At 38.8% G+C, this 27,862-nt stretch overlaps 1 protein-coding gene across 6 annotated transcripts in view; it reads right to left on the reverse strand.

Moving 5' to 3' along the window:
• Positions 1–27,862, reverse strand: part of kmt2d (lysine (K)-specific methyltransferase 2D) — a 244,793-nt gene that overhangs the window by 121,748 nt on the left and 95,183 nt on the right. For 5 of the 6 annotated variants that reach the window (XM_043681829.2, XM_087985602.1, XM_043681828.2 and 2 more), the window contains exons 11-23: positions 26,817–26,921; positions 23,467–24,593; positions 18,005–18,118; positions 16,604–16,711; positions 15,578–15,682; positions 14,645–14,826; positions 12,186–12,350; positions 11,489–11,598; positions 11,066–11,116; positions 10,751–10,984; positions 8,944–9,087; positions 8,600–8,719; positions 6,534–6,667 (exon numbers count right to left, since the gene is read on the reverse strand). In XM_043681829.2, the coding sequence (XP_043537764.2) occupies positions 6,534–6,667; positions 8,600–8,719; positions 8,944–9,087; positions 10,751–10,984; positions 11,066–11,116; positions 11,489–11,598; positions 12,186–12,350; positions 14,645–14,826; positions 15,578–15,682; positions 16,604–16,711; positions 18,005–18,118; positions 23,467–24,593; positions 26,817–26,921 (2,699 nt within the window). The remainder of the gene's footprint in view (positions 1–6,533; positions 6,668–8,599; positions 8,720–8,943; positions 9,088–10,750; positions 10,985–11,065; positions 11,117–11,488; positions 11,599–12,185; positions 12,351–14,644; positions 14,827–15,577; positions 15,683–16,603; positions 16,712–18,004; positions 18,119–23,466; positions 24,594–26,816; positions 26,922–27,862) is intronic. The other variant, XM_087985601.1, reaches the window with a different exon arrangement.

Consider the following 27,862-nt stretch of genomic DNA (forward strand, 5'->3'; position numbering starts at 1 on the left):
TTCGACAAGCCATTTTACATATGCTGCAGTGATCACCAAAATGCCACTGTTTTTGTCAACCACAAGGATTTCTGGTTGATGCTGCTGCCTCGCCTGAACATATGAGCACAAATTTATAAACATTTTAATTTTCACAATAACAGTGCTGACTGTGTGTGTATTAAAAATCAACGGACCATTGTGTTTTGCACTAAATATCGGTTGATCTTTGGTTAGATTAACTGCAGCAATTGCCTATTCCACATCAAGACATAATGCACTATATATATTGACCTGTAACACTGCCCAACTAATCAATCATTCTGCTATTTAATTTGCTCAATTAGTTGCCCTCCCCAGGCATCAGATGCTTTGGCCTTCTGCACCAAACCAATGACCACTAGAACTGAAAAATGTGTTGCTGGAAAAGCGCAGCAGGTCAGGCAGCATCCAAGGAGCAGGAGAATCGACGTTTCGGGCATAAGCCCCTCTTCAAGAATGAGGAAGGTGTGCCAAGCAGGCTAAGATAAAAAGTAGGGAGGAGGAACTTGGGGGAGGGGCATTGGGAATGTGATAGGGGGAAGGAGGTTAAGGGGAGGGTGATAGGCCGGAGAGGTGGTGGGGGCGGAGAGGTCGGGAAGAAGATTGCGGGTCAAGAAGGCGGTGCTGAGTCTGAGGATTGGGACTGAGATAAAGGGGGGGGGGGGGGGAGAAAAAAAAAAAGAGGGGAAATGAGGAAGCTGGAGAAATCTGCATTCATCCCTTGTGGTTGGAGGGCTCCTCCAGACGTCGCGTTGCCATGGTCTGGCGATGGAGGAGGCCAAGGACCTGCATGTCCTTGGCGGAGTGGGAGGGGGAGTTAAAGTGTTCAGCCATGGGGCGGTTGGGTTGGTTGGTGCGGGTGCCCCAGAGGTGTTCTCTGAAACGTTCCACAAGTAGGCGGCCTGTCTCCCCAATGACCACTAGAACTAAAGCATCCAAAAGCCAACTCTGGGCTGATCAACTCTACTCAAATCTGGAATTACTGTGACTCCCCCAGCCAATCAACACAATATTGTACAGAGTATTTTATAACATCTTGTTCAACTTCATGACTGTAGTACCACAGGCAATCTATCACAGGAGCAGAGCATAGAAAACTTTGCGAGATGTGGGAGAATTTCTTTTTAAAAAGCAGTGCATAACTCAGGAACGTTTGTTAACACGAATTAAAAGTGCTTTCAACTTCTTCTGTAGACAGAATTGATCTGGAGGTCTGTACAAGGAACTGATCTCTGTACACCTGGGCACACCCCTGAAATTGTGCCTAATGCCCTGCCTGCCCGGCCAAGAAATGGAACTAAAGGATTGCTCATGAAAATTTCATTTTATGAATTGCCTCCTACCCTGAAGGTATTACTGGTTTGTTCTGGTACAGTTCCATAAATGCCAATTTCCTCTATCTTACACAAGGTGACGTTCTTCACACCTAGCCAAAATGGTAAATGCTCCCATACTCAATGCCAACGAAAAACAGAAGAGAACCTCAGCTTATCTAAACAGTGCATCCAGGAGCTGCACTGACAAGAGGCGAATTGCTTCTCTATAAACACATGGTAATGAGGCCAAATACAGTACAAAAAAATGCCAAGACCTAGATTCTACTCAACATAAACCAGGGATCAAACCTGGAACCTCCCTGAACTGCATTATTTAGCTCATCAGTGTATCACTAGGGGAAGGTGGTTTAAGAATATTTTTGAAGTGATAGCTCTACTATTGAAAGCTGAACATTGATGCAAGATATTGTTGGTTAATATTAGCATTGCCAGTTCCAGCAGAAAATTATACATTAACTCTAATTTGGAGCCAAAAACAAACAAATGCTACTAGAGAAACTCAGCAGGTCTGCCAGCATCTGTGGAGAGAGAAACACAGTTAACGTTTGAGTCCAGTGATTCTTCTGAAGGTTTGTGTGAACAATTTGTATGTTTGATTACCTGACTTGGAGCTGTGCTGAGAAAAGCTGAAACTCAAGGGCTCTTTCTAACGTTTCATGGAAAACTATATGGACTTAAAAGAATTTCCTTTCAGTGAAATGTACTCTCCCAATTAGGTTTGCTGTTGAATAGACAGTAAAGGCAATTTTGAGCATGTGTGGAAAAGGAAGGGTCAAAGGGAGTGCATGTAGAAACAGCACATGCAAGAGGGAAGAAAGAACAGGGCTAAATTTAGAGGATGAATCAAATATCAATCCAGTGTTAGAGACCCTGACTGACAAAATACGTCAAACATTATGGAGCATGTTTCAGAATGAAAGGCAAATGCTGATTTGACTACTTTTCCAGTGAATTTCAAAATTTAAGGCTTCACATTAAGAAAAGGTTGAGAGAAAAGTCATAAAATTTGTGCCAGTGCATTTTCCCACAATAAGCATGCAATAAAACTGCACACAGCCTTTCCAAAAACAAAAAGTCACAACCAGAACATGCAGTAGCACACAAAAGAACTTTTAACAAAAAAAATTCAAGCTAATATTTTTGAGTTATATAATGTGCTACAACCAACTGCGATACAAACTGAGAAACACTTCCAGAATACAGCTTGCACATTGCATCACCTCTTCTAAACATCATTCCCACTCCAGGATATAGTCGCACCAATATTCAAAAGTATTCTGTCCCAGTGGTTTTTGGTTGGGGTGAAAACCTGGATGAGGTTGAACTCATGAAAAATTGATGCGCCCTGTTCCCGTACAACAGCACCATCGTTAAATTCACTTCACGTCATCATTGCCCAAAACCCAAGAGAAAACAGAAACACTGCTTCTATTTAGAAATCTTTCCTTAATTTTCATCAAGCAATTATCCAATGATTGACCAAATGGTGCAGAGTATTTTACACTAGAGTAACAAGCTTCATCATTCTAGTTTGAGATGAAGGATCCAGAGATGAAGTCATCATTCTCTAACCTACCCTGTTACTCGGTCCCACCCATTTTTGCCCTCATCGTTGCTGCTTCTTCATTCATAAAAATAACTTCATTTGCATCTCTCCAAATCAAGCTGTCTGGAGAGTTTCATACTAACCTCTACAGCCATTTCAAAAACTTAAAGCAAAATGGTGTGCTAAACCCAACAGATTAGCGTAACTGCCACCCTCCTTCCCAATAAATACTGAATTCAACCATGAACAGAAATACATAGATAGAAGTTGGAGATGTCTTTTCATATTTTTAGTTGCAAAGAGTAAAAGAAAAATTTAAGGAAGAAATGGTGCTTTTGAATTACAGTTTACTAGCAACTTCAGCCAATTAATTATCTGACCCATTGTCAAAAAAGAGAGATTAGAGTGGAATCCAACTTCATTATCACCTGATCAAATTAATACACCGTCAATTGTAATCTAATGGCTAAATTTATGTCTGCTGCAACATAAAGTCAAGTTCATGTTAATTCAAGAGATTTGACCAATTTGAAACCAAACAAAACTTAGCAAGATCATATGATTAATTGTGCTGACAAAATAAACAAATTTCACTCAAACTTCATATCTATAACGAAGTACAATCCAGCATATAAACAAATGGCTAAACACATTGGACCAAAAAGTCTGTTTCCATGCTGTATGACTCTAAAAATGAAAATTTTCCTGAAGACTGCAAAATTTCAATATGAATTTGTACTATAACACGCAAGTACACGATTAAAATGTTGTAATAAATGGAGCACTAATTAAAACTCTCAATGTTGAGTAAACATCAAATATGTCTCAATTGTCCAATAAGCCACAACAATTTTTTTTCAATGCTGTCTGCAGGATCTTGCATCACAGAAAAGAACAACTGCATTTGGCAACACAATAGCAATAACATTTTAGTTATTCATTACGTATGAAGTGCTTTGAGACATTTGATACACATGATAACATAACTATGCAGATGCACAAAAAATGAAGGTACTTTAAATTCGGGGAATGAGAAAGCAAGCTTTGAAAATTACACAGGCTACAATCAGTTATGATATTAGACAAGAATGAATGCAGTTATGTAAATGCTGGGTTTTATCCAATTGGGACAAAGGTAACCATTGTGATAAATCATTTGCTGGTGCAATTAACACATTCCTAATGCTAGTGACAAATAGACTGAGTTGACAGAACTGCAGAGTCTGGCATGGTCATGGCAATGTCCTTTTGCTGAAACAGAGTACATTCCATGGATCCTGTAGGGACTATAGCAAGGAACATAGCTTTACCAGTACTATAGTTAAACATGGTATCCAAATGCCACCATCTCAAGAGCACTCACCAACACACACACATACACACAAAACCACCAGCATTTGACTCGAAAAAGGTGGTATAAAACTTGCACCGATTTCTAAATGTTAATAGCTTAACTTTGCCATTTTATTCCAAGAGCACAAAGTAATCCCCACTCACTTCAGAAACTGTAAGGTTTAAAATAATATTTAGACAAAAAGCAGAGTCTGAATGCAATGCGATGCAACTCAATTTTCTTTGGTACTACATGCCTGACCTTATTTTTGCAGGGTCTCTTTATTTCTGCATGTGACTGGTTAAACAACACTTGTAACCAGACTGGCAATTGCCGTTTTGCTGCAATGTGACTAGCAATCTCCTCCTCCTTGGTACTTTGCAACCTGGCAAACAGATGCTTCTGCTGCTTTGCGACCTGGCAAGAGGCCCCTTCCATTGCTTTGCGACTGGGCAAAGAGGCCCCTTCCATTGCTTTGCGAACCAGCAAATCTCCCCCCACCCCCCTCCCTCCCCGCTGCTTTGCAGCCTAGCACATGAGCTCTGCAGCCATCTTGCAAACCAGCAAACGCAACCTCCTGCTGCTTTGCGAACTGGTAAACGCTACCTCCTGCCGCTTTGCAAATCAGCAACCGCAGTCTCTGACTGCTTTGCAACCCAGAAAATGCCGCCGCCTGCCGCTTTGCGAACTGGAAATGCCACTTCCCACCACTTTGCCAACCGGAAAATGCCCCCTTCTGCTGCTTTGCAACCCAGCATACATCACTTCTGCTGTATTGTAACTGGCCAAGGCCTCTTTTGTGACAGTTAGATTTTTGGCTGCTGTATGAGTGGCTAGAATTGTTGAAGGAGAAAGGCCTTATGAAGTGCAATTAGTTACTTTCTACTTTCAGTACTTAGCAGTAAGGAAGAAAATGTAGACAAGCTTAAATGAAGAAAACTGACTCACATTCACAAAACTTGACATCTCATTAATCACATAACATTACAATGTTGAAGCTAAATTGAACCAAAATTGAAGCAAACTTGGCCCCTCAAATAGATCAAAAGATACAGGAGTAAAAGTCGAAAACAGAAATTAACGTGTTAACCAAGTATTCGGCTTTTTACATGGACCACAGTAACACTCTTGTTTCAGTAAAGGATTTGGAAAAACTGACTGGACAAGAAACAATTGCAGGCTCCTTCGCATCAATCAGAAAGCAGTCACCTTCTTGGGTGTCCATAACGCATCATGAACACACAATGCAAACACATTTGCTTCCAGCCTTAGTATTACCCAACAAGGTAAAAGGGTCAAAGTAAAATCAAAATCATACATATTATACTAAGATGCTCCAAACCAGCCTTCAAATAATGTCCAGATCTATTACTCAATACTGGTGATCAATTGTTTCCACTATTTAAACATATAATCATAAGATTAATTGTTGAGTGCTCATTTCAGCATCATTTTTCTACATGTGAGAGAACAGTTCAGCACTTGAAATAACGACTGCTCCCTCAATTTTAAGTGTTCCAAAACAAAAGAATAATCTGCAGCAATGGGAACATACTCTACCATTTGAGTATTTTAAAACCAATTCTTGCAAATCACCTAATTTGAACTTATACAGCAAGCTGCATTTAAATAAATGTCACTTTTAAAAACTGCAATGCAATGCAATACTATAAAATGGGAGAACAGACCACTCAAATAGCATGTCTTGAATCAAAACTGCAGTATTACAATAAAGCATTGATCAAAGGTTGGGTGCATTGGCACAGAGATGAAGAATAAATGGGAAAGTCTGTCTTGGGCTTGCACACCTCCACTTGAAGTTGTCTAAGATTATAGCTAGACTCCATGGATGAGACACACCAAAACATACCTATTGTTCTGGAGCTTTGGAAAAACAATATCAACAGTTTGTGGAGAAGTAGCAACATTATATTTTGAAATGATTTTAAAAATGCTATTTTAAACACTGAGCAATTAAAACATTCAGCCCGAGGTTTGCATCCTATATGTTTTCACCCAAGCACCTGAAAATCAATGATTATGATCCAGAAAACAAAAGAGTATTGAACAGTATTTTCTGCTCAATAAGATCAGAAAACTTGGTTTTCTTTCGATGATAAAATACTAATGTGACACTCAATGGACTGAGGGACCAAACACATTCACAACTTCTGTAGAAATAAATTAAGCAACAAACTTGGCATTCAAGCAAGACAATAGTTAACCCTTGTCAGTAAAAAAAAAATTGTTATCAGAATTGCACTACCAATACATGAGCAAAGCAGAATGCCAGTACCTGTAGATATGCTGGAAAAGAATCCTCCAACTTGCTTTTCTTTCGACGTTGCCGTTTCTTTGCCTTTTCGCATACATCGGCACCTATTACAGGCGTATCAGCAGCACCTTCGGCTGAAAGGTCCATCTGAGTACCTACAAGAATAAAAAAAAAGTTGAAATCCTACAAGTGACTGTATGAATTGAAAACAATGTGTTATTGTTATGAACATGCTTTCACTTTAATATTTTGAGGATATGCCCACAAGATTGCAGATGTTGGTTCATTGTTGAAGCACTGGGGTGGGAAGGATTGAAGAATGGGGAAAAAAGAGAAAAGCGGGGCGGGAAAAGAGAGAGAAAAAGAGAGGTGGTGGGGTGGGGAGGATGAGAGGCAGTGTGGGGGGAGGGGGGGGGGGGGCAAAGAAGAGGCGCCAGGGGGGAGGATATGTTAATATTGCAAACCAGCAATGGAAAACAAAGCAAGTGTATTCATAATGATCATTCCCATTTTAAGCTGCATGACTGTGCACACACGCAGGTCTGCAATTGACCTGCCAACTTCCCACGGTGCATGTTGCTGCTGGACATGGACTCTGGAAGCCCAGGGCAGACTTTTAATGACTTTACTAGTTGCGGTAGAAACCTATTCAATTGGCAGCACTTTCATTCAAGTGATAGGTTCAAGGGTTTGGGCAGATTAATCTGAGCTGACACTTCAGTGCAGTACTGGAGGAATGGATAATATAGTCTCCAGACAAAGACTTAAAGTATTTCTTTTTGTGAATAATCCATGACCCTACAGAAAAAGATCAAAAGGATGGCCTCATGGATTTTATTTGCAGAAGCTCGGGCAAGGTTCTAAGACAGGACAATAGTGCTATGACACAGAAATATTCCACAACCTTGGCAGTAAATACAACCAAGAATGAAGCTTCAACATTCTCTGCATCAGAATGTTTTCTTCCATGTTTGCAAAATTACTCACGTGCAGATTTACCTGGGACAGGTCTGTTCTTACCCACACTGTAAACGGTGCTCATATTTATTTTAGATTGCTACTGGTCATTTTACCATAGCTGACCTCAACTTTGGAACACTATGATCACTGTTTCCTTAATGTTTCCTCATTGACACTTGATTCATATCATTCGCCAGAATCAAATGACTGTGTGGAGTTTGCGCGTTCTCCCTGTGTCTGCGTGGGTTTCCTCCGGGTGCTCTGGTTTCCTCCCACAGTCCAAAGATGTGCAGGTCAGGTGAATTGGCCATACTAAATTGCCTGTAGTGTTCGGTAAGGGGTAAAGGTAAATGTAGGGGTAGGGATATGGGTGGGTTGCGCTTCGGCGGGTCAGTGTGGACTTGTTGGGTCGAAGGGCCAGTTTCCACACTGTAATGTAATCTAATCAAATCCAGCTGTGCCTCCTTTTACTTTGGCCCATGAACATACTAGACAAGAAAATTCTCCTGAATGTATTTCACAAGACTTGGATGGAACATTTAGTTCAGAATAAAGTTTGTTTAAAAAAAAGTGATCAATTCTTATCAGAGATTATGGGTCATGGAAGGGTGTAGCAGTTAGCAGATGAAAGGAACTTAAATAATTTTTGAATTATGACATTTTAAGTTTTCTCTCCGTTGTCATGAATTTGCAAGAGAAAGAAGTCAAATGGAGGATGGGGCTCTTAGAGCAATAGGAATGTCAGGGGAAACAGAGCAAAGGCTGGGAGACATAAAAGTTAGGAACAGGGGAAGAAAAAGCCAATTTGGAGCAGAGAAGAGGCAGAAGTGTTTCTGCCAGATCAGGAAAAATGAATGGTAGTGTCAGTTTAGAAGAACTAATACCCTGAAATAGTAAATCGTATATTTAACATTGTAGGTTTACACCAGTCTTGGAAACTGCACATTGACGAAATACACAAAGTTAACCTTTGAAATCAACATGATTTAATAAGAACTTGTATTTTAGAAAGAGCGCCAAGTACTTTTGGAGACAGATTGTTCACTTGGAGAAATGTTTTTACATTCTTGGTTGTTCATAATTTTACAAGCAACTTAAAACTTTATGGCAAATAAATGCAAATTCACCTTCTTCTTTGGTACCTTCAGTGTTTGGACATTCAGTGGACACTCCAGGCTGTGGTCCAGAGGTTTTACTCATATTTTTTGTCCGGGATTGCCTCTGACGGACCATAAATCCACCAATTCCTGTAAAACATGAGAAGTGCAGTTACATACAGTGTGTTTTGTAAGTTGAAGAAAAAAAGGTTTAATGGAAGATAGACTGGACCATCCAGAGTAATTAATCGAACTTTCAACAGCAGAAGTTAAATGCCATAAACCAAAAATACAGTACAATCTTTTCAACCCAAACATACAAAAGTGTGTTATTTTTTGACAAAGACCTTTCAGCAACTTGTTAAATTCCCTACCAGGTCTGTATGGCTTCCTCTTCCTCTTCTTCCCTTCCTCAGTTTCTTCACTTGCTTTTACAGGATCATTCACTGGGCACACCTCTCGCTCCTGGCTGACAGGTGCATCAAATTTTACATCACACTCCCCTGGTTCCATGGCAACTTTAAAACAATCATAACCCAATTACAGATGATTATATTCAGTCCAATTCAAAAGCCATTAAACCTACAACAAAAAACAGCACTGAAATACTTTGCAAGTGTCCTTTCTTCCTCCATGTTTCCAAGGAAAACATATTCAATTTACAGATTTCACATAAAGGCAGAGTTATCAATATCAAAAAACATTTGAAATCTTATGTCCATGCGTATTTCATGGGTATCAAAGTGTCACCTTTTCATCACAAATTGGCATCTGCATATTTGTAATGGAAAATACATTTATAACTGCATCATTACAAAATGCAGTCACTGAATTTGCCATTTTTCCTTCAGTAATGCAATTTAATATTAAAAGCAACTATTTAACGAAAGCAAATTTAAAAATTAGATATTTCTCAATAGCCTAATTAAATTTGTTCATTGCATTTATTTTTGCTATGTTTTTACTTGAAGTGTCAGTTTCTTGCAAAAGCTTAGGCAATAGAGTTAATGTTCTTGGCCACAAGTACGATATTATCAGCTGAACTTAGATTGCGTAGCGTAACAACATGCAACAGATCTGATTTAATTGGGCCCAATAGTACTGTTGAGCTATACTATGCAACAATTATCTTCTAACTAGTCATTTGGTAATACAGAACCTGATTATGGTTATAAAAAGAGAACACGCTATTACTTATTTTCTCCATTGCACTTACCAGAACAGACTCAAGAATGCCATATTTCAAACAGGAGCATGAGAAAAGGATGCTGATGGAGTGGCAAGCTGACGCGTTTTGGTTGAGGCATTGCTCTTCAGAATATATGGAAGGAGACTGGTGGATAGTATCAAACAGCACATGCCCTTCGCTGCTCAGAACAGACAGACCATTGACTGTACTCAACCAGCCAGTGTTTGAAAAGTCAATCTAATGTCTAATAGTTGAGATCCCCATTGGATTATTCAACAAAAACTGTCCATTATATTAGCACCAATTTAAGATCAGTCAGGCTTGCTAGAAACTACACACTCATATACAGGGATCAGTCCCCATACAGGCAAAGAAACATGTTCAGACATTGTGCCTTTTTCATTTTAAACATAAGACTGGGAGACAGTAGTTCCCTCAATCATTCTCCATGTTAGTGCTTTGACCAGTCAGATTCAACTCACCAGCCAAACACACTTTTTCTTCATGCACAATAAAATTTTTGTCCTCTTTGAAATTAGTGCTGGTGTCTGTTCTGATAAGTGCAAGATGGAAAAGTTTCAACCGCATTGTTTTTTTTTAAGCAATACTTGAAACAGCTTCCAACAGCTGTTGCTCAAAATAAAATTCAAAACTTTTGGAAAAGGACAAATGTCAAAAAAGGTAAGAAAATTTAGTTTCTCAAAAGAAAAATGGTACAGAGAAGGTTAGTTGTAACCTTCGCACCAAGTTCCATAAATGGTAGGGCAAAATAGAACATCTCTCATGTAATGTTACTTCACATTCCAAAAGAAAAGTTGCTTTGAAAGATGAACTGCACAGCATTAAAGTACAATATGATTTAATCTTCCAGGTTTTTTAATAAGGTGTATATAATTTTACTGCGGTACAACTTGATCAACATAAAATTAGATTTCAATAAGATGGAAAAGCAGCATGCCTTTCTTTATGGCTTTACAACCTCTGTTCCTCACCTTTTTCCTCCTCCCCTTCACCTTCTTCTTTCTTTATTTCTATAGATGAGCCATCTACACTAACCATCATTGGCTCACTGCATGGTGTCGGAGGTTTGTTCTTTAGTTTGGGCTTTGGTCCTTTTTTGTGCGGCGGAGAAAGTATAAGACTTCGGAACTGTGACATGCCCGACTCTGTCAGCCATACGCCGTCGTGATTATAAAACCGTGGCTCTACATACGAATAAATCAAATCTAAAATAAATTTAGCATACTCCACAAACAAAAAAAGGGGGAGAATATAATAATATCAAATCAGTTTTTCAAAGAACTCACCTGGATCCTTGACTTTGATGATAGGTGCAATGACGGGGGATTCACTTCGAACTACAAATAAGAATTGTGAATCTTTATTTCAAGTACCAGAAATAACTAAATTTTAAGATACATTAATGTATGCAATCCTGACACATTAAATAATCGATTAATTTGGAGACTTAGCTGTTCAAAAGGCAAGAACATTGTCACTATAATGTCCTATACACTGAATATTACAAACTCTAATGCAGGTCTCAAAGAAAGAAGCCTGACTATCTTGCTGAGGTTCAAGAGAGTAGCAGTTGCAAGCATAAATAAAATTAAGGTACAAATTAATAAAATAGTATCTCACTACTTATAAAGTACAATTAGTGTTATTTCTAAATTAACTAGAAGATTATTGCTACATTCCTTAACGTATGATTGTGGGCTATCACTCACCAATTGGACGAACAACAAAGGGCTCACATGCAGTACAATCAAAGCCCTCATCTGCTGCTTGTTCCACTTCATCTTCTGTGAAGAGATTTTCACAGATGGCATGGACCCACCTGCAAGAACCAACATCTAATTTTATTCATGAAAACATCACTCAGACAACAGATGCACAAGTTTATTACTTAATCAGTGTAAGTACTAACAGGTTTAAAGAATCTGAAGTCCAAATAAATTCTGTGCTCTGAGCTCAATGATACAGACAGGTATTGGGAATAGCTTTGATCAGAAGTCCCCAAGTAGACTTTCACACCAACAATAACATGCATTGTTGTTACCACCAGCACTCGATCAGGGGCCTTTTACACAAGTGGACTGAAAGGATGACAATCATTTGTCACTGCATTACATGGAAACTTTTATTACAAGCACAACAGCCAGTTATCATAATGATATGTCACAGAAAACTTAAGCTCTGAATGCTTTAGAGTGTGCATCTAAATTAGCAATGTGAGCACAATCCAAGGAAAACTACAAAAATTTGTTTTTTCATGTAAAAAGATGGATCAAAGCCATTACTTTCATGCAAAATACATTTCACAGGATTCAACATAAAACAAGTTAGGGACTTGAAAGAATGAAATTATTTAGTTGAGAACATCACAAAACACTTTGTAAAACCACTGATAGAGCTCTACCCTACCGATCACAGTGGTGACACTGTATGAGAAGATCTTCTTCTTCATAGTCTTCATTGCAGCTAGGACAAGTAACAAGGCTGCCACAAGGTGCACAGTGAGTGTAGTTATTCTGCCACTCACAGTGAAAACCAGGTGTTGTGGCACCACACTGTGTACAGCAAACACACCTGAAAGACAAGTTTGGCTTTATGTTATTGCAGCATACAGAAAGTTTTATAGATACTTCATTTATGATATCAAATTCACCAAGATTCCTATGACAGCATCTTCAAACCCCTGATCACTACCATCTCGAAAAACAGCAGCAGCAGATGCATGGGCAAACAACCACTGCAAGTTCCCCTCCAAGCCACTCATCATACTGACTTGGAAACACACTGTTCCTTCAGTGTTAGAGGCTCAAACCCCTGGAGCTCCCTCCCTAATAATATTGAGAGTCTATCTACACTGAATGGACTGCAGGTGCCAGGCAGCAGCTTGCCATCACACAGCCAACGGCACCTACATCTGATGGATGAACAAAATTTAGAAATTAAAAAAACAGAAACACTTTTTTTCTCTCATTGTTATAATATAAAATAGAAGGGTTTTTTCCTTTCCCACGCCCCTAGTTGGATAAAAATCCTCTGTACATCACAAGATTGACTTTAAACAAGAGAACCCTTAACTTACTTGCAAAGTGATACAATCGAAGAATAATACAGTATAGGAACACATTCAGTCCACTGAGCCTGTGCCAGCTCTTTTAAAATACAATCCAGTTATGTCCACTCTACTGCTCTTCCTCCATTCACCTGCATGTTTTCTTTCCTCTCATCTTTTCACCAATACCCCTCTGAAGGCCATTATTGAATGTGTATCACCACCCAAACAGTTCAACCCAAATCCACTTGATTTGTAAAAGATTTTCCTAACATTGCCTCTGGTTCTTTTGCCAATTGTCTTAAAGCTGTGCAACAGACGGAACAACACTGGAAACAGGCGCTCTTTATTAACTCTCAGAATACTTTGATTTTAAGCCTCTAACAAGTCTTCCCTTGTCTTAAAATGAATGCAGAAAATAGAGAAACTCAGAAGATCTGGCATCATTTGAGCAGAGAAACAGATTTAATGTTTCGAGTCTGGTATAGCCATAAGCCATACTAGACTCTCAATGTTAATTCTGTTTCTCTCTCCACAGATGCTGCCAGAAATCTGTGTTTGCTTCAGATTTGAAGCATCTGCAGTCTTTTGCTTTCCTTTAGCCTTGTCTGCTCTAAGGACAGCAACACCAGCTGATCCAGTCCTTATGTAACTATAATGCATCATCACTGTAACCACTCTCTTAGATCTTTGCTGTACTCTGTCCAAAGCCTTTATATCTGTTCTAAAAAGTATGGTGTTCAAAATCAAATACAACATTCCAGCTGGGCCACATCATTTTAGCTTAAAATAGGCCCAGCAGAACTTTAGCTTTTACCTTTTATGCTTCTATTTATGAAATCTATAATCCCACATGGTGTTTTGTTAGCCTGTCCTTATCACAATAAACATGTACAAGCATCCCCAAGTCACCCTCGGCTTGCACCCCCTTTAAAAATTAGCATGAATTCTCTCGCCACATTCTTTTCAAAGTGCACCATCTCATAATTTCAAGCATTTTCTGAAGAAAACTGCTTTAGAAACAATTGGAAGAACTGCAACCTTTTTTTTAAAAAAATACCTGCAACATGGATAGAACACTTTGTTTCAGATCTAAATCCTTCCAACAATATGCATGCTCTTCATTACAATGTTTTCAATTGGCCCTTCAAGCCATTTTTAGCCAATCCAGCCAATTTAACAGAAGTTAGTCCTACTTATAAAATGTTTCACAAGAGCAAGGAGGTGGTAAAATGATAAAGGCTTAAAAAGAGAAGATATATATTAAAAAGTGAATATTACTTTTTAATAAGTTAAAAAGACTAGCAATGAAATGAAAAGGAAAGCAAACTGTGAATGTAAAAATTGTATAGTTCCTCCAATGATTCAAAAACATTCACCAAGAAAGCAAACCAAGTCACAGACAAGATGATACTCGGTTACATCCAACAGTCAAATGCTGAGTTAGTCAACAAAACAACAAAGGTGAAAAAAACAATGACAACACTCTGATCTTTTGATCAGTACAGGGACGGGGGAATAACACAAATATTGCTCAACTAACCATATCGGTGTTCATACATCAAGTTTGAAGACTAACTAATTGGATGGCAAGCTGCCTGACTGCACGAAAACTCAAAAAGAGGGGCAAGCGCAAAAAACGATCACTAGAGTGAGAAAATGGACAATAACTTGATATCACTAAAACCTTACTGAACAAAGGCACCTTGGTTCTGGGGGAAGAAGAAAAAGATCATTGCTAAAAGCAAAAAAAAAACAAATAAAAACAAAATTTCCCAATCCTGGTGTCAGGTCATACACAATTGAATTTTGCACTCACCACTTGCATTTCCACCCACCCTTTGGAACAGTTTGCAATGGTGGATCCAGGCAATACGTGTGGTAACTTATATCACAGTCATCACATAACAATAAACGAGCAGGATCAGAAGCTTTTCCACATGCTTCACATACGATACATTCCAAGCAACGCCACCCTTTGCTCAACATAACTTTTGTAATCTGCAAGACAAAGAACATATTCAAAAACCTAAAGATTTGATAATATTCCAGTAAGAGTTCAGATTTAGATCTAAATTGTTATATTACTTTGAGGAGGCATGACTGAGGGTTTAAAATTTAGATAGAGGTACTGCACCTTTTAGCCATTGGGGGAAGATTTTCCTTACAACAATATTAGTAGTAAAACTGTACATACACTCTGCATAGAATTCTTATGGTTGCATGACAGAGGGAATCCTCTTGCTTTTATAAGTGAACGTACATACAGAACCCTGCTTTGTGTTACTGTACTAGGAATTGTTGGATGCGGAAATAAGGACAAAATTCCCTCACTTTGGATAAATTCAATCAAATCAGTGTTATATAAGTAATATAAAGTAAACATGCACTGCACAGTACACTCCAAAAAAGCTCTTGGACAAAAAAAAAGGCACAGCTTGTTTCACAGTATGCTCATATGTTCTGCAGCTGCTGAAGGTTTATTTTTGCCTTTATTGCCTGTTTATTTTAGGACTTTAGTAACAACATAAAGCACTCTGGCCATGTAGGCAAATGGGTGCTCTTTCACAGACATTTGCCAATGTTGCTCCATTGGTCTGTTACAAGTCAACAGGAAGTACTTAGTTACAACCTCTGACTTGCTGTTGATTCTCCTTTCTTTTCTATTGTGCAAAGTCAGCATTTATTAATCATTGTTTAACACTAGGATCTTTATAAATTTAACTCTCATCTCCCTTTCTTATCTCCATACCTTACTATTGACACAGTATGGGTGATAGCACTGCCCACACTGTGAACAGGCCAAAAGCTGTCCCTCTACCCCTCGTCCAAAACTCCCACACACCACACACATATCCTGAAAGATAAAAAGAAAAGCAATATTACAAGTCATTCTTGAATATCATCTGTTAACATGTACACTAGTTTATAGTTTTGTAAATACACTTTTTGAATCAAGATGCCCCGTTTGTACTTGATGAAAAATATTTTCAAATAGCAATGTTCCCAAACTATTTGCATTGGATTCACATACAGGCAGCCCCTGGGCAAACGGGTTCCAATCTGTTTGTAAGGCGATTTGTTCTGACTTGAGTACACAACACCGGTCAATATAAAGGAGCCAATCATAAGTACAGGAAATGTATTTTAATAAGTTGAGTTGCAGACCAGCTTAAAGACCAACTGCTCACCCTTCATCAAACTAATCAAGGTACTCAGGACAAGTTGCTGTGTGTCAACTTCTTCAGTGTTCTAAATGGTCAAGTCAAATGCCACATGCCATCAATTATTTAACTAGACCTTTCAGAGGATCCTAGCTACAAGCACCTGGGTCACAAATTTAATCTGCATTGGAGTTACACTACCATTGGGAACTGAAAACATTGTAGCCTTCAGGAACACCCACTACTACCATGATACTAGTTAGCCCATTATTCAAAATTTAGAGTTGAATATCTAAGAACCCCAGGAAAAATCAATCAACCAACCACACAACCTGAAGCCTTACTTTACCAAAACTAACCTATCAGCTATATGGACAATAAATCAGATACCAAACATCCAGCTGACAATTTGCCCTGTTGAATTTAGAAACCAAAGTCTGTGAAAACTTATCAGCTGCATTTTAGATGTTTATTCAAAACTAAAGTCCAACTTCCAAGTAAATTATTGTGCATAACTTCAAGGGTGTACAAATGCCAATAACCAAGACAGGGGTCTACTGTATCTATTAAATGTTTATGAACTGATTGAATCATTTGGGATTAAGATAGCCTACCTGTAGGAGAATAAATTTGTCTTCAGTGGAGAAGAGAACCACTGTGTTGTGCATTGTATCATCATCGTCATCTTCCTCTTTACTTGGAGATGTATCCACTCCTGTAGACTGAGACAAGATATAGATAGTTCAGCACTAGAAAATCAGTTCAGCACTAGACATTCAAGTCAGTTTCCTTGCAATTAATTCTATTTAAATGCCTGGACTTTTTTTTCAGGCAGTGATGACTTAGAAAAAAATAAATTCTTTAAATTTGACCATAAAAATGCCCACTGTTTTATCTTGAAATATCAGGTCCAGCGGCCTGTGCACATCAATGATGCACCTGCAATTGCGATGCTATTGCAATGAAAGCGATGCACGCACATGCTGGTTCAGTTTTCATCATGAAAAGTAATTAAATATAGTGTGTTTCATTTGGAGAGACCTGGTTCATTTTTGGGTACTACAATGAGGTACTACATTTGGGTACTACATTTGTTACATTGTAGGAAACCTGAGCTTTTCATGTCAAATTTGAAATGGAGAAAGCAAAACAGTGCATTGGTACAGTTACAATACCGTTAAACCTTTGAAACATGGCTTCAGAGACACAAAGTATTGATTAGTGAGAGAAGGATCACAACTATTCCCTTATGCATAAGCAACAATTTTTATTGCTGTAAAGTCACTGCAGCAGGCAAGTGGCTAAAGGCAAATAAACCTATGCCCTATTCGGTCGAAGAGTCTAATGCTGGGTCTCAAAATTGGTGCCTGAGAATTATAAAAAGTAATTCTAGATTAGCATTTTACTCTATTGTTACTTTTTAAAATAAAAACTTTAGTTTGTATTAAATTTAAGACGTCAAAAAGAACTTGATCCAGTTTTTAAATCTAAAATGATTTCATTTTTAAATGCTGTATATAAAACTTGAGAAACAAAAATAATCAAATTAAACAATACAAATTGGCTATAATGAAGCTTAAATATGGACAGAGATTTTGATAGTGAGTGAACACGTTTGGTTACCTTTTACCATTCTGAATTCTGTTCACTTCATAGAACATATCCCCACCTGAAGAGTGGGCTTCTGCTACCACTTGTTAAATGCACAGAAGAGAAGATTGACTGGATCTCAGATTTTCCCCCAGTATGCCAACAGAGAAGTGCTTCACTCTTATTAATGACATCCCCATAACGGCCCAAATATGTTTTGAAAAACAAGAACACTACATTGGCAAAGTGTGGTCACAAACTTGTGTGTAAAATTTTACACAATGTGTGTGTAAAATTGTGCCACAAATGTGTATTTCATGCTTTTGGTCCAATGCAATCATAAATAAATCTGCAATGGATTAATTAGGTTGCAACTATTCCCCAAAATAATCCAACTTCTGATACCCAAACCATTTAATTCTTACCCCTAGAGACTCCAAGATTCCAGACACAGACTTCAAACGTGATCGCCCTCGTCCTCGCCCAACATGCCCGCCACCACGGGGTCGTTTTTTGCCTGGAAAACTGTTGCAACGACCCTGAAGCAAAATAATGAATGTTTTAAATTCCACATTTTTAAAAAAATTACCTTTAGCTGCGAAATTCTGAATACATGTGACAGTGTCATGTAAACTCAGAGGGGAGGGATAAAAAGGAATCATCGGGCAAGTCCCAATAGAACCATCATCCTCACAATATCTTAAACCACATGATCACCCACCTCTACCCACCAGCCGCCACTCCCCCCAACCTCACATCCAGAACTTCTATAACTGACAACAGCAGCAACTGCTCTTCACTCAATATTGCTTTGCTCAAGTCAAAGCATGACAATTGTTACAAAGACCCTTTTTTTTTAAATTGTGTGTATTTTTGGTCGTGGACTGAAATAGGAAAAGGACTGCTTTAAAAACCAAGCAAAGGTTACAGCACTTTTCAAAAACAAGTTACTAGCCATTGGTTGAAAGTGCTGTTTAAACTACGGTCTGTGCAAGCAGAATGGCAGGTTTACTACAGATTATCTGGAACCAGGGGTGTGCATGAAGGGAAATGCAGCCAGGAACAAGGAGCGGATTGGTCAGTGGATGGTGACAAGTTGTCAATGACAAAGATTATTTTGGCTGCCAACAATTGTGATTTGTTCCCAGGTAGATGAACAGAAGCTAACTGGACATCTAAAAAGGCAGGTGGTGTCCTTTTGTCTACAGAAAAAAAAAAGTCTCAAGCCTGACAGAAGTCAGTTCATTTCACCTCATAAGTTGCTGTAAGCCATGGCTCTTAACCAATAAGTCAAAGACTTTAAATGGGAACCAGTCACTCAGTGCCACCTACAAGCAAGCGAAAGGACCTGGGAAAAGAAGATTGAGGAGCAGCAAGTCCTGATGAGACAAAAGGATCATCACAGAGAACTTTGTGGATAGTGCCCATTGAACTGCCTTCCTAGTATTTCCTTGCACTCAAAGAAATAAAGTCATAGATATTGAGTGTTTGGAGAGAGGAGGTTTTATAAGCAGGTTAGAGTTTTATATAGTTATATGTTGACAGTTCATTTGTTTAGTTACAGCTAGACTATTTATTTGTAATAAATAGTAATTGTTAAGTACAGAAATCTGGTCCATGCTCTCTGTCAACCTGGGTCTAAAAGACAGGCAAATTGGGGAACTTTAAGTACTTTTATAAAGTCTGCTTTGTGACAACCCTGGGAATAGTGGTGCTCGATTTCCTGTGTCTTACTGCAGTGAGATGTAAGTGTACACAATAACCAAATATGTTTGAAGAGAAATGGACTTGAACTTATGCAGCATATAATCAAGTGTCGAAGATACACACCAGTGTAGTTCATTTACTGACTTTGAAATGCATTGACTTTGATGAGGTGACATGAAATTTGAACACTGACAAATTCTACAGGTAGCAACAAGATGAATGGCCAGTGGTTCATCCAACACTGCATGTCTGATAAGCACTTCTTCCCACCTCCTCCACAGTCTCTGTTGATGTTTTGCCAGTATGCATGTGAAGATAATCCTCTGCCTGCAGGTGATGCTGTTGGACATTATACAGATGAGCAGGGCTTTCAGAAGTAAGGTGATTTGGACAAGCGGAGTGAGTGGTTAATGCATAGCAAACGAAGTATAATAGTCATAAGAATTGTACAACACGGAAACAGACCCAACTTGTCCATGCCGGCTACATATCCTAAATTAATCTAGTCCCATTTGCTAGCATTTAGCCCATATCACTTTAAGTCCTTCCTATTTATTTATAGTTTTTTTTCTCTCTTCCCATTCCTCAATTCTGAATCAAAACAAAAACATATTTCTCACTTCCCAGCCCATGACAAGTACTTCTATTCGATAAGTATGAGGTAGAGTGTAGATAGGGGGTGGTGGTATCATCTATGAGACTATTAATTCAGAGGCCCAGGAACCCAGGTTCAAATCCTGATTCGGTAGGTGGCGGAATTTGAATTTAATAAAAAGAACATCTGGAATGATGACCACTGTTAACTGTTGGGAAAGCCTATCTGGTCCACTTAGGGATCAAACCTGCCATCCTTACCTGGTTTGGTCTATATGTGGTTAACTGTTTGCTGCCCTCTGGACTATAGACACTGGCTTAGTCAGTGACATCCACATCTCATGAATATATAAAGAAAATTAATTTACTCTTTAAAACCAGGAGATTCGAAGAAATTGCTGGGTTTGAGGAGTTGGCAATCAGGTGGCAGCTGCAGTTCAATGCAAAAGACATATAAAGTGGTACACTTGGCAGAGAAAGAACAAAGAAGAAGCTTAAACAAGGAGGCTGTGACCTTCTCAAACATAGCAATGTTGCATCCATGACATCAGAATGATCTAAAATGTTCTATAGGCAATGCAGCGCTTTATAAAATATTCACTGCTGCAGTGTAGGAAATACTGCAGCCACTGTGCATAGAAAGTCTCAGAGACAGCAATGACAGATGACTGGATAAAAACAGAAAGACCTGCAGATACTGCAAATCAGATACAAAAACAGAAGTCTGGCAGCATCTGCGAAGAGAAGCCAGAGCCAATGCCCCGGGTCTGGTGACCCCTCTCCAGAACCTCCTCAGTCCTGAGGAAGGGTCACCAGACCCAAAACGTCAACTCTGACCTCCCCTCACAGACGCCGCTGGACTTGCTAAGCCCCTCCAGCAACTTCTGTCCTTGTTGTAGATTACCAAATAATTAGTTTTTCATTGTTAGCCAAAGAATGGGAGAACTTCCCTGCGCTTCTTTGATCAGTGCAGTGGGATCCTTCCATACACCTAGACATGGATGTGAATAAACATGGGCCAGATTATCTGAACGGCAACAGATTGAGAAAGCTGGAGATGCAACAAGAGTTGCTTGGCTGGTGTACCAAGGCAATCAAAGCAAGCATGCAGGTGCAGCAGGCAGCAAACAGTATATTGGTTTTCATGGCGAGAGAATTTGGATACAACAAGGATGCTTTGCTGCAATTGTACAGAGCTGTGGTGAGACCTTAATGGAATGCTGCATGCAGTTTTGGTCTCCTGATTTCATGAAATAAGGGTTTGCAGAATGACTTCTGGGATGGTAGGACTGATGTATGAAAGGAGGGCATACAAGAGGGCAAGACAATTCAATGATTTCAAGAAGGAATTAGATACAGTTCTTAGGACCAAAGGTATTAAAAGGTAAGTGGAGAAAGAGGAGGAACAGGATACTGAACTGGATGATCATGCCAAATGGTAGATTACAACAAGGACAGAATGGCCTACTCCTGCTCCTACTTCCTATATGATAGTGCAGAGTAAAGATGAGAAACAGGTAGAACTGCTCTACTTAAAATCTAATAGGTTAAGCAGTAAGGCAGACCCACTAAACTGAGTCAAAAATTAGAGTACAATAAAAGTATTAAAACGGATGGCAAGGAGTTCCTATAAATATTTAGAAAAAAAGAGTTAACAAAGTGAGCCTGAAGAATTGACAATGGAAAATAAGAAACTGTCAGAATGAACCAAACAACACAGAAGCATTGATAAATTTGGAAATGAAAGAGAGGGACAGACAGAAAATCACAAATCAGAGACTGACAAGCACCTACATCATGATGGATTTTATCATGTAGTCTTAAAAGATGTAACTAGTGAGATGCATCAGTTTTAAATTTCCAAAGTTCTCTTGATTCTGGAATGGAGGACAGCGAATGTTCCTCCTTTATTCAAAAAGAAAGACAGAACTATAGGCCTGTTGACTTAACACTTGCCATAGGGCAAATATCAAATGCTATTAAGAAAGTAGTTGTACCAGGACACCAAGATGAATTCAGGCGAATCAGGCCAAGTCAATAAGGTTTTGTGAAAAGGAAGTCATTTTTGACCGATCCATTGGAGTTCAATTTGTGCTGTGGATTAAGGGTGACCAAAGACGACATTTGATAAACTGCCTTAAAGGTTACTGCTCGTGGTATGCAGGTAACATATCGGTATGAATTGAAGATTGACTAAGCAGAGAATTGACGAGCTGCGATGAGTGGAAGGTATGACTGCCAAAATTGCTGATGACGCAAAGATAGATAAGAAAATAAGTTGCAAAGGTGACGTGAGGAGGTTACAGAAAAGGTTAAAATGAGACAGTAAAGATGTGCAAATACAGCATAAATATGGGAAATCTTTTTACTCTGAAGGTTGTCTCTCTTTGGCATTCTGTTTCCACAACCTTTTCAGGAAGGGGGGTCCTTGAATTTTTTTTTAAAAAAGGCAGAAGTGGATAGATTCTGGTTAAACAAGGAAGTGAAAGATGATAAGGGACAGGTGGGAATACAGATTTGAAGTTAAAAATCAGATCAATCACAAGCCATGTGAATGCCAAATCAGGCTCAAGGGTCTGAATAGCCTATTCTTGTTGCTGGTACAATAGGAAGTGAATAATTAAACAGAGAGAGAAGCTCTGTAAAATACTTCAGGGTGACAGGCAGGTTAGCAGAATGTATGACAGGCTGTCGATGAGGTAGTTGATCAAGGGGTAAAAAGAAATACGAAACCTGGATATTCAAATATATGATTTGCTGAAGGTTCAAAATATAAATAGTTATTAAAAAGTTTGTTTTTAAAGAAAATCAGTAGAAATACAAGTAGGCACCTAAAAATAGGGATGAATTTCACAATATACTAGTTAGGCCACAGTTTGCAAGTCATGTCTACTCTATAGAAAGTGTACAGCAAAACTACGCCAGAGATGGGAAACTATGAGCATGAGTAAAAGCCAATAGTATTTGCACCATATCAGAAACAACAATGAAATTTAGTTCACACATTTGGAAAATTCCCAAAAGGTTTGATGGAGACCATGGCGATTCATGTGAGGGTAATATAAATCACCATAAAGTGATTGAGACTTGACACCTTAAAATTGGTCAAGGGAAATGAAATAAGTTATTTGAAGCAGAGGGGGACAACAGGCCAATAGGATTAGTTTTGGATTGCAAGAACAAAGAGACAATATGCTGAATAGCTTTCCTTCAGTACCATAAACTTCGTGCATTTGCATAGCCATTTGTCCGATTCCCAGTCTATGCTGTTAACTGATCCACACAAGCTTCAAAAGCTTATGGTATGGAAGGAAGGAGGAAAAAGTGTGCATGTCTGTGCACTCTTGCACAGAACCTTCAAAATATCCATTCAAAGTTGTTTCATTAAGTGGACAATCTTCTATTTCAATCACAGCTAAAATTCAAAAACCAGGGATGTTGATATGCAGTGGTAGTTTCCTTAAGAGTGAGCCAGGCAGCTTGGGTTCAAGTCCTACCTGGATAGAGGTGTGTAATAACATTGCTGTAGAGGTTGATTATAAAAGACATATTTTTGAAATAATAAAGCCCTTTCTTCCTCGTTTACCTGCTTGACTCGAGGGCGACCTGGTGAAAAGCGCCTCTTCATTATAGCAGGCTTGCCAGATTCACTCTTCATCATTCCAGAGTCAGCTGGGAGGGAATCTTCAGTTTCTGTTAACCGGAGGTCTGAATTGGACTTTTCAGCTTCTTCTTCCACCCTTGGAGAAACATCATCTGCTACGGTCATGCAAACATCCATAGTAGCCAGACTGGGATCACGGTCCAAAGTAACTGGATAATCTGGTTCCAAGCAGGTGCTGTTCGAGTCCGTTTGACTTTGATTCGATATTTCCTCTACTATCTCGGATTTAATGAACATGTTACTGACAGGGTCTGTGCTCCCAATATCCTGCACCTCCATTTGAGCATCTTGCTCAGTCTTTAGCTTATTTACTGCAGGTACAACCTCCATAGGGGTCACAATATCATTAACTTCCATTTCAACAGGATTATCCCTGGTCTCCATTCCATCCGAGACTATATCAGAAACTTCACCCCTCTCCACGAAGCTACAGCTTGAATCAGCAGGAATGTCACAGAGCTCAGTTTTGTCTGTTTGGATTTGGTTAGTCTCCTGCTTGATCGAAACAGAGGTGGCAGAGTCTAATTGTGCTTCGGCAGAGTTACTAGCAGAGTCCATCAGGTCAGGGTGTGAGATAAGGCGGTGGGGTTTCAATTCTTCTGGGATGGAACCAGTGGGACTGACACCCATCTCTGCAGGAAGACCTGGCTCTACCTGGTCTAACAGAGAAACCGAGCTCTCCATTTTTACTTCCTTCTCCTGTATAAAATCTTCCAACTGGTCTGCTGGATCCAAACTGAAATGTTCTGGCAATTCTTTTCCTGCAGACAAAGGTTCCACTGAAGTGATTACTCCACTTTTAATGCTCTCAGAAGGTTGTGCACCTCCTCCAGTTTCAGAAGTCTGACAAACATCTCTATTTGGAGAAGAATGGAATCCTTCATCAGGTTTCTCATGTTCAAACTCTTTCACTGTAGTTAAGTCTTCAACCCCACCTTCCTCTGAAGAAATAAGAGATTGAGATTCCACCTGCTCCTTGGTGCCAACATCAGACGTTTGTCGTCTTTGAATTGCTGTTTCCACACTACTACTAGTAGCTTCAATGGAACCTGTCAAAACAAAAATGTTTAAAAATTACCACTCCACCATTAGCCCTCTATCATCTACCCACAACACCAATTTTGTTAATATTTTATTTTTCCCACCAGATATTTAGGAAAATTAGCTATGGTAAATTTCCAAAACAAATATCAAACTAAGATTGAGAAGTAAAGGTGACAAAACAATTATTGAAATCATGCCGAACGTACTGTAAAATAATTACTTTTCTAGTTTAATGAATAAATAACAGACTCCAGGGGTTAGATTACAAAAAGTGCAAGGTGGCCGAGTGCACAAAAAACATTTCACAGTATTCAAAGACTTCACTTGTAATTTCAGTGAAGGCAGAGTTGTGAATTTAAGACAATTTTTGGTCTCCATTCATCGTTTTTAAAAGCCAAAAATCTTTTGTCTGACTCACCCACATCAGTCTCAGAGGCAAAGAACTGTGGGTTCATGCTCCACTCTAAGATTTGTGCTCGCAGCCTAAGCTGGCCTCAATTGTACATTATTAGATGCAGTGCTTTCGATAAAAGTTTAAACTGAGGCCCCTCTTGCGTTTCAGATAAATATTAAAGATCAGAAGGCAATATTAAAAAGCTGGGGATATGCTCTTGATGCCCTGGTCAACATTCCTCCTTTAAATCAATCCAATTAGCAAACATAGGCCATTGCAGTCACCTTCTTTCTTTTTATAGGGCATTGCTAGTGTAGAATAGCTGCTACAATCCATTCAGCTACATTACAGTAACTCCAGAGAACACTTTGTTGTGAAGCATTGAGGCAACTAGAGGATTTCCTGAAACAAAAACAGTGTGTGCTGGAACAACACAGCCAATCTGTTGAGAAAAAAAGTTTCAAGCCCAGTGGCCCTTCTTCAGAATTCAAAGGATCTCCTACAGCATGACTAGCAAGTAGTCAGTGGCCCAAAGTCAAAATGGGAACACTGACAGGCACCAAGATATTAACACTGCAAAGCACCGAGCTTGGTGAATAGTGGGCCTGCCAGCAGAGCATATTCCCAAGAGAGGAAGCAGTGAGTCTCCAAACTGTGGAGGTTGTAACTTTAAAATATACCTACAAATGCCACACAACAGCAGAGATAACTGCACCACCCAAAAATTTAACTGTGACAGATAAGGCACAACATATATCCTGTAAATCCTTTCAGTTACATGGAAAGGAAACACAAATGTGGATACTTACATTGAGTGCATTGTTTTCAGTGCAGCACACACAGCATTTTAATATTCCCACCCCACTTGCCTCAACAACCTAATTTAGATCAGGTGACTTAAATACTGTACGGTTCAACTGTTAAGTGCCTATTTTTATTCATTCACTTTACTGTGACTTCGACATTATCTTTTGTGAAGAAAGATTAAAAGTACACTTGCCAACTATGTACTCTGTCTGCGCTAGGTTTCCATTTACCAATCTGCCTACCCTTTATCAGTCTGCGCATATTTCAAAAAGTCTTTAATATTCTCTATTACGTTATCAGTTAATTTATTTTCAATTTTCCCCTCAAAACATCTCTACATTTCTTTTCTGCTTGATGCTCTATTGTACTATGAGCCTAGTGTTAATCATAAGCTTGCCTTATCTGTACATTTCTATTGCATTTCCTTTGGTCACCCAGATAGCATTCATTCTTCTTGGGAGCAGAAAGGTCACATCCAGTTGACACTTTTCGATTAAATTTATAGATGCTAATACTACACAAAAATAAAGTTACATATTTTGTTGACTCAGCTGATTATAATTTCTTTCCAACCCAATTTTATCTGGATTAATCTTCCCTCTCACCTGGTCATCTGAAAGAGTTACATTTTCCTGGGCTGTGGTTTCCACAGTGCTGGTGATCCACAGACAGCCAGAACAGCAAATATCAGCATGTTGTCAACAGTGGTATGGACATGACAAGCAAGTTCTCTCCAAGTCATGTTCCATTTTGTTCTTTCATTGTCTCTGGGTCAATATCAATTTCTTACCCAACACTATAAAAGTGCAAATCACCATCAAGATTGCAGCAGTTTACAACAAAAGGTCGAATGGATGTTTTGACCAGCAAAATGTTTGAACTAATTATTTTTCCTCATGGAAATAAATCTGTACAGATGATGTTGCTATTTATCAGAAAAATGAGACATCAAAAATTCAGAGTACAGCAGATCCAAGACAAGTTTCAAAATTGACAAACAGCCCCAGTTTAAAAGCAAGTTTCTCACCCTCCTGTTTCTGAAATGGGTTTCCAGCGACACTCTCATTCAATTGTTTTTCTGGTTCAACATTCTTCTTTTGCTTTTCAGACCATTCAGTTTCTTTTACTTTCTCTACACAACAAAAAGCAACATTTTCAGGCTGCTTAAGCAGTTTTTTTTGAAATCTTGAAAATTAATCAAAATGAGCTCTATTTAGACAATGGTGCATTAAAGCATGAATGTGCATGCGATAATTATTTACAGATACAAGTTCAATCCTCACATTATGGATTTCCTGATCAGTGACATTACTGAAGAATCCATGGCCAAAATCACCTTACGGCCTCTGATGCATGACTCACATTTACTAACTTTGAATGACCCAAAAAGCTATCTAACATCCACTCTTCTGCATGATGCATAGAATAAAGATGGAGAAATTCTTCCATCACAAAAATGAAGCAATCTTGCAAAGACTCCAGTACATATTTAAATAATTCATTGTCTCCCATGCAATAGTAAATTTGAAGTGATCATGAGAAATAACTAGATAGGAGCACAAAAAGATCAAAACAAAGCTTTATTTTGTTGCTTAATAATTGTGTTTCGGAGCTCGACCTGTCGGCAGGTCAAGTGGGATGCAAAGTCACAAATAATCCATAGAATTACTTTGGCAAACCTGCAAAGGGCTATAAGAAAAGGAGCAGACCAAATAACCAGGGTTAGTAACTGCAATCATGACAAACTCTTACTGTGCCACAGTTCAGAGTAGTAAGTGTCCCACATGATATGAAATATTTTCACATAAAATTATGAAAAATGTGTGTTTTCTAGATGGAGAGTCAAAAATGTTACTCCAAGTTACAACATAGGAGGATACAGCACACCATACTCAAGACTTAATACATTAGCTTACTGAAATAAAAGTGAAATTAAAAAGGAAAGAAAGGCGTGCATAACATTTTCACTATGAAATTTTCTTCAAGGGTGGTGGTGGTGGAGGGTTGTTTTTCAGACTGGAGGCCTGTGACAGCTTTTTGTCATTTATATAAATGATTTGGATGCAAATATAG

Source organism: Chiloscyllium plagiosum, unplaced genomic scaffold, assembly GCF_037043375.1.
Source record: "Chiloscyllium plagiosum isolate Xiang-an unplaced genomic scaffold, Cpla_swu_hap1 HiC_scaffold_53X, whole genome shotgun sequence".
NCBI classification, from domain to species: Eukaryota; Metazoa; Chordata; class Chondrichthyes; order Orectolobiformes; family Hemiscylliidae; genus Chiloscyllium; species Chiloscyllium plagiosum.